The following is a 6,968-nucleotide window of genomic DNA, read 5'->3' as shown; positions in this document are numbered from 1 at the left end:
TCATTTGTGTTCAATGGTCATTAAACTTTATTAGGTATCTAAATTATTTACATTCAATCCAAGGGAAAAGTTTACAACACAATTACAATGCTCGGCCAAAAATTAAAATAGCCTTATATCTGAAATTTGCTATGTATGATATATACATTTTGTGTTTAAATTATTTAAATAGGGTAAACACTTTACTTTAAGGTCAACTTTTAGAAAGCCAAAATTAGAATATGATTGAGAAAAGGTCAAGAACTCTTTGAACTTATAAACTAATTAATGTGTGACTATATTTGCATGCCTAAGAAGAAGGCTTGGACTCGTCTATCTGAGAGGTTTCTTGCTTTTCCTTGGCAAAAGCGATGATCTGTGTCAGACTTTCGCCCATTTCCTCCATAACCTCGCGCTCCATGTCCTCCACGGCCACATTCTGTTTCTCGTGCATCACAATCCGCGATATCATGCACATGATGGTCGCCTCAATGACATCGTCCGTAAAATATATATTTGCGCGATTCTCGTTCAATTGCTTGTTTTTAGCTTTGTCCTTTTTCTGACCCTCGACACCCATCAATCCGTCCAGAGAGTCCATGTCCACGTCCGGACGGTCTTCCATGTTTCGACACCCTAAATAATAAGTTGATTGATTCAGTTAGTTTGATCATAGATAAAACAGATTTATCAGTTCACTTACCAACGCATTTACATATGCTGGAGCAGGGAATCTTTGCCTCATAGCACTCACAATAGTTCTTGAGGCAGCCCGATCTTTTGCAGTTGCAACCTTTGTTATGCAGACGCATATCACCTGAATTGGGTGCCGTAATTTTGGGTCTGTTTAAAAAAAAAAAAAGTAGTTGTGATTAGCATCTTTAGAAACATAGGATAGACCTCATAAGCTTTTCCTTTCAAATAAACTTACTTAAAGGCGCTGGGGTTACGATCGAGGCAGCTGCGAATAGCACGCTCCCGCTCCACTTCGTAGTCCAGATTGTTAAAGCAATCCTTGCAGGTGCAGTCCTGACAAAACTCGCCGTTTGCAAAGCAATCGCAGTAAAGCTTTAGACACTGCGACTTGCTGCAGTTGCAGTGCTTTCGCCGCGAAGTCATGCCGCCCAATGGATCGACGGCTCCGGCTGCTGCCGCGGTTGCTGGAGGTTTTAGGACTTCAAAGAGCGGCTTGGCAGGTACATTGGCCTTCACCCCCGGAGGCAGTGTCGGCAACTTTGGCTCGACCTTGATCGGCGTCGATTGTTCGGTAGGCAGTTGCTGCTGTCTAATCCGTTGCTTGGCCTGCGCTTGAAGTTGCTGGTGCTTGGACTGCTGCTGGGGACCCATCTGCTTAAAGCGGTGCTGTTGCGGGGAAATGGGTGGCGGGCGTCGCGTCTTGTTTTCCACATATCCAGTGTATCCCCGTCGCATGGCACTCGTCGATGATTGGGGCACACCCGAGTTACAGATCATGTACTTGGCCCCATTGCTTCCAGTCGGTTGAACATAGTTGTAGATTTTCTTTGTGGAGTTGGAACTGGGACTTGTACTGCTAGACACCACACGCTGTACATTCGCTGTCCGATTAATTAGTTTCTGAACTGGCTGGGAAGCTGCCTTCTGTGATCCTTGCTGCATGGTAATAACGTAACGCGGCTTTTTGGCCTCAGGACCCGCATCGCTGCTGTCGCTAGCTTCACTGCTGACCGAGGCCGATTGCTTTAGCTGCACATTGAGATCAGTAAGACGGTGTTTGCGTGGCAACTCCTGGCTGGCACTCGGCGTGGCGCTGCTGCTCGCCGCACTGGCTGGTTTTGAAGCGTTGGAGATGGCGCCCAGCGCACGCTTTAAAGATGGAAATTGAGTTAGAATGAAATAAATTTGTACCAACACAAGTACCAACCTTTGAGACCAACGTCTGCACGGAAGGCAGCGGCACAATGCTGCCACCCATTGATCGCATTACAATCTTGTTAGTGTTGCCCATGGCAAGGTTTGCCTTCGATGCGGCTGCAGGTGAAGCTGCTGCTGCGGATGTTGTAGTAGATGTGGCAGGAACACCAGTAGCAGCCGGTGGCCGCACCACAGTGATCTTCTGAGTTTGCACTGTTTTCGGGATTGAGGCTGTTGCACTTGTTCCGGCGGCACTCTTATTGTTGTTCAGGACACGTACATATTGTATTCCTCCCTTGCCAGGCAGCTGAATAGCGTGCAATCCGCTCGAGGTGGAAGGTGTCTGTCCGCCCGTCGTGTGGGTTGTCGAACTGGTGGCACTCGCATTCGGCGACAGCTTAATGATGTTCTTGTTGGATACAAGAATCTGTTTGCCGCCACTTTGAACCAACATCTTGCCCGGTGTTGCGGATGCACTGGCAACGGAGCCCGTCGCCGTTTTTACAGGAGTTTCTGTTCTCACCACTACCTGGCCAACGGGCTTGTTGAGCACCACATTTCCCGTGGAGGGAGATAGTTTGACAGAAGTGGCGGCAGAACCTCCTGGTGTGACTGTGGTCCCAGTTCCCTGTTTGGCGTTCACCAGCAGTGAGGGACCAGCCTGATTGATCTTGATAATTTTGCCATCGGCAGTGCGCACCACCTGAATTTTGTTGGGCTGTGCCAAAGATGGGGATGTGGTTGCCGTCGTGCTGGAAGTCGACGCCTTCGCAGTGCCTCCGGCCAGCGGTTGGATGCCCTTTAAGGTTATGGCTGAGCCGGGTACCGAGGTGCTTGCTTTGGCAGGAACAGCCGCCTTGACCAGACCCGTGCTTGCCATGGTCACGCCCTTAGAAAGCACTGCCTTCTGGATACCAGAAGGCGCCACGAGGCGTCTTATTCCACCGCTTGGTGACCCTGTCACCGCAGTGCTGCTTTGTGTTCCAGGAACAGACTTCTGGACAAAGATGACTTGGCCATCTTTCGTCCTAATCTGGGTCAAGTTGCCCAAAGTCTTGGTTATGCTGCCCGGTGTGGATTTGGTCGCTATGGTCGTGCTACCGATCTTTAGCGTACTGCTGGGTATTGGTTTCAATTTGTTTAGTATCTTTACGTCTGTAACTTGCGCCTTGGCCGGAGGAGTACCTCCGGCAGTCACCATCTTAATGGCGTGCGACTTCAAAACGGTTAGTCCGGACGAGTTTAACCTCTTGTCCTCCAGTATGTGGACCACGTTCTTCTTAAACTGCGGCGTGTTCAGGGAATCGTTGGCCGGATCGGCCAGATCTTCACCGCCGATATTGTCTTCCTCTGAGTCCAGAGCTTCGATTTCCATGTGCTGGGAACTCTTCTCCGACGTTGGCTCCAAAAAGTCTTCAAAACTCAGCTCCGGCAATGGTTCCGTGTCGTCTAGGGAATCTGCGGACAAAATAAGTTATTAATTACTTTGCAAACAAACGTTTACGGTGCTTGAATCTACCGGTCAAGTAGTCTACGCGGTAGGTACTCATTTTTGCCAATTTTCAAATCAATTTCAAAATGTTCTTTATCATCAGCTGCGTTCAAGGCGGTTGCAGCAGTGTTGTAAAATGTCGTAGTCAGGTTATTATCGGCCTTGTTTGATTTTATCGGCTCCATTTCGATACCACTCTATTTCGGATGCCGTTAACATAGAGCGATAAGCAATCGATGAGTGGCGCCTAAATTAAATATTGCCCTTTATCAATGATCAATGCTTACTTACATAACTTTATATAACAAATAGTCCTTTGAAATGCCGAAATGTCAGGCAACAACAGTAATACTTAAAAGCCGTACTATTTTAAATCAATTTTAAGATCCCTACTAATATTCCAAGTTTTAAAACTTCGTTGTCCATAGGTGTTTGTTTATATTTTACTCGATTGTGATTGGAGCGCCAACAACTTATACAATATGCATAAAAATCGCTTAAGAATATGATTTTAGTTAATGACTGACGGCGTTCCGGGGATCTACTTCTTAGCCGCCACCTTCTTCTCGCGCGCCTTCTTGCCCTCCGTCAACTCGGATCGCTGCGATTCAGTCAATGGGGGCAGAGTGCTGGTGACGACACCAGTGCCCAGGGTCAGGTTTCCGTCACGCAGCGTGAAGCGTTGTCCCTGCTCCAGGACCATTGGCCGGATGAGGCGCAGAATGAGCTTGGTGTCTTCGCCGGGCATGACCATCTCCTTATCGGGAATCTGCACCTGCACGGCACAGTCCCAGGTGCGGGAGAACATCTGCAGTTGGATGAAGGACATGAAGGGCTTTGTGCGACCGCCTTCATCCTTGGACAGGATGTACACCTGGGCCTCCAGCTGATCGAGTGCCTTCACACTGCCCGGCTTGCACATGACCATGCCGCGCTTGATGTCATCTCGCTTAACGCCGCGCACCAGAGCTCCCAGCTGATCACCGGCTTGCGCCTCCTCCAGAATCTGGTGGAACATCTCCACGCCCGTCACCGTCGACTTCAGCACCTTGTTATAGCCCACGAACTCGCACTCCATGCCCTTCTTGACCACTCCGCGCTCCAGGCGACCAGTGACGACGGTGCCGCGTCCGGGAATCGAATACACATTCTCAACAGGCAGCAGGAAGGGCTTGTCCAGCTCGCGCACAGGCGTGGGGATGAAGCTATCCACCTCCTGGAGCAGTTTCAGGATCGCCTCCTTGCCGATCTCGGGACTCTTGTCCTCGAGGGCGCACAGCGCCGAGCCCTTTACCACAGGGATCTTGTCACCATCATAGCCCATCTCGGTAAGCAGCTCTCGGATCTCCATCTCCACCAGGTCGACCATCTCCTCATCGGCGGCGTCCACCTTGTTGATGAACACCACGATGTGATCAATGCCGATCTGCTTGGCTAGCAGCATATGCTCGCGAGTTTGGGGCATGGCGCCATCGGTGGCGGCCACAACGAGAATGGCGCCATCCATCTGGGCTGTGCCGGTGATCATGTTCTTAATATAATCGGCATGTCCCGGACAATCTGTGTGGCCGTAGTGACGCGTCTCCGTCTGGTACTCCACGTGGGCTACATTGATGGTAATACCACGAGCCTTCTCCTCGGGCGCATTGTCGATTTCATTGTACTTCTTGCTCTCGGCCAGCTGCTTGTCGGCCAGGACCTTGGTAATGGCCGCCGTGAGCGTGGTCTTGCCGTGATCCACATGGCCAATGGTGCCCACATTGCAATGGGGCTTGGTTCGCTCGAACACCTTCTTCTCGTTGGCGTACTCGCGCAGGTACTGCTGCATGTTGCCGGTTCTGGGCGCAGCAAGTAGTCCGTTTCTCTGCCAATCCTTGCAGGCCGTGGAGGTGGCAGTGGCACCCGCCATACGCAGCATTCTGGCAGAGCTCATGGCGCGCCGGCTGCAGCGCAGGGCCAATGACATGGATGCGGTGGACCGGCAGACGGCGGCGGCAAATGCATGTGACATGGTTCTGGGCTTCCTATTGGCGCTTTTAACTAAATGTGTGGATTAGAATATGAGCTACGCGATGGATAGCTCCTGCTGCACTTACGAGTGAAGATTTAGCTATCCTGGCAGGGGGTAAAAAGCCTTTTCACAGGTCGAAGAAAATCTTACGGCTCGAAATTGCGTAAACCCTGAAATGTGCTGTGCGCCAGAGTTGCCACATGGTGGAGGTTGTCCGATAGGCCACCCACTTATCGATACGTTAAATTATTTAAAAAAAAAAAAATTTATAATGGTAAAATAATTATAAAACATTAACATTAATTAAAACAGGCTACTACTTTAAATATTTACTTTGAAATAGAGTAATATATTTGACTGCTACTTTTGCATAAGAACATTGAAAGGGGTGGCAGCCCCTTGTTGACGTTATTATTTTGTGCGCGTTTTTTTCCACCCATTAACCACCCATCTCAACAACTCGTCTAAACTCATAGGACACACCAATGCCAAATATAACTTGCTAATTAAATTTATGTGCTTGCCAATTCTCTAATTGCACGTTAGCATACTTTTTACAGTGTAAAAACATTTGCCCCCAAGACTGTACCCCACTAAAAACACCAACACAAGCATACAAATGCCCATGTGTGTAACAAGCTGTCTGGCAACGCAGCGCCATGGGATGTTCCCAGATCGTTAAAAGCACTTTTTCGTTTCGTCAGCAGAGTGCACAAACTTACGAAAAATCTAAATTCAGACCCATTGCCAGATATATGCACACCGCAATGCAATACGCACTCATAAGTTAGCTTGCCGGTGTTGTGGCAGGGGGGTAGACAAGCGAAGGGGGAGCCGCAAATCGAGGAGATCAATTTGCGCGCCAGCGAATGGCCCAACTGCCATGGCGAGTACACGCTGTACCAGAGGTTGAAAATTCAATTTGAAATACGAAATGACCAGATCCTTACCCAAATTTCCGCCACTCGTGTCCATGCTGGGTGTGTATTGTGTATGCTGTGCCGCTGTGGTTCGCGTATTGTGTGTTGGGCGCTGTTTTGAATGCAGTGCGCGGTGACTGCGGACAAAACAAAAAGAAAATCTGCACACTGGGAAATGTGAATGCGTTGAACTCAAAGGGCGTCGCGGGCGAACGAAACGGTCGCGAGGCGGTTAGTCACTGCGGTGAGATGCGCGTCGCGATATCACAGCTATGTGCACTTTCATTTGGCGGCCTTATCAACGAGTATTTACAATCGAGTGCAACAGCAAAATTCAAAATTCAATTTAAATTGCCGTCGAGTGGTCTTCCTTTACTTTTATGAATCAGGGTGAGACCGTGTCGCTACCGTTAAATTATACCGCCATACACACGCAGATATACTGAAATTTCCTTAGGAAATACTGGAAAATACTTCAAAATTATACGGAGCCATGAAGGTGAATGACTTGGGTAATATGTTAGCAAAGACTCATACCAAAACTAAATTCTTAAAATTTATTTAGACAACTTGAAAAATGCAAATATTTTAATATTAATTTTCTGGAACTCCAAAATTCAAGTTTTACTAGTTGAGTCGCGTAATCAAATTTCTGTGTTGTGATATTAAATTG

At 48.5% G+C, this 6,968-nt stretch overlaps 2 protein-coding genes across 4 annotated transcripts; both read right to left on the bottom strand.

The window, feature by feature from the left end:
* Positions 1-6: 6 nt before the first annotated feature.
* mip120 (Myb-interacting protein 120) lies at positions 7-6,689 on the bottom strand. 2 transcript variants are annotated; one of them, NM_137035.2, is made up of 5 exons: positions 6,326-6,689; positions 1,883-3,330; positions 911-1,824; positions 683-822; positions 7-615 (listed from the first exon to the last, which is right to left on the bottom strand). In NM_137035.2, exons 1-5 carry the CDS (start codon positions 6,348-6,350, stop codon positions 290-292), a joined length of 2,853 nt encoding a protein of 950 aa, NP_610879.1. In that variant the 5' UTR covers positions 6,351-6,689; the 3' UTR covers positions 7-289. The 2 variants fall into 2 exon arrangements, with proteins under 2 accessions (NP_610879.1, NP_001163143.1); NM_001169672.1 differs by lacking the exon at positions 6,326-6,689 and adding an exon at positions 3,392-3,501.
* On the bottom strand, positions 3,787-5,562 carry mEFTu1 (mitochondrial translation elongation factor Tu 1). 2 transcript variants are annotated; one of them, NM_080013.4, is made up of 2 exons: positions 5,461-5,562; positions 3,787-5,404 (listed from the first exon to the last, which is right to left on the bottom strand). In NM_080013.4, exon 2 carries the CDS (start codon positions 5,373-5,375, stop codon positions 3,906-3,908), a length of 1,470 nt encoding a protein of 489 aa, NP_524752.1. In that variant the 5' UTR covers positions 5,376-5,404; positions 5,461-5,562; the 3' UTR covers positions 3,787-3,905. The 2 variants fall into 2 exon arrangements, with proteins under 2 accessions (NP_524752.1, NP_001163144.1); NM_001169673.2 differs by having other exon boundaries at positions 3,787-5,562.
* Positions 6,690-6,968: the final 279 nt, after the last annotated feature.

This window comes from Drosophila melanogaster, chromosome 2R (assembly GCF_000001215.4).
Source record: "Drosophila melanogaster chromosome 2R".
Classification (NCBI taxonomy): Eukaryota; Metazoa; Arthropoda; class Insecta; order Diptera; family Drosophilidae; genus Drosophila; species Drosophila melanogaster.
Note: the sequence above shows the minus strand (reverse complement) of the source record. Positions and strands in the feature narration are given on the sequence as shown.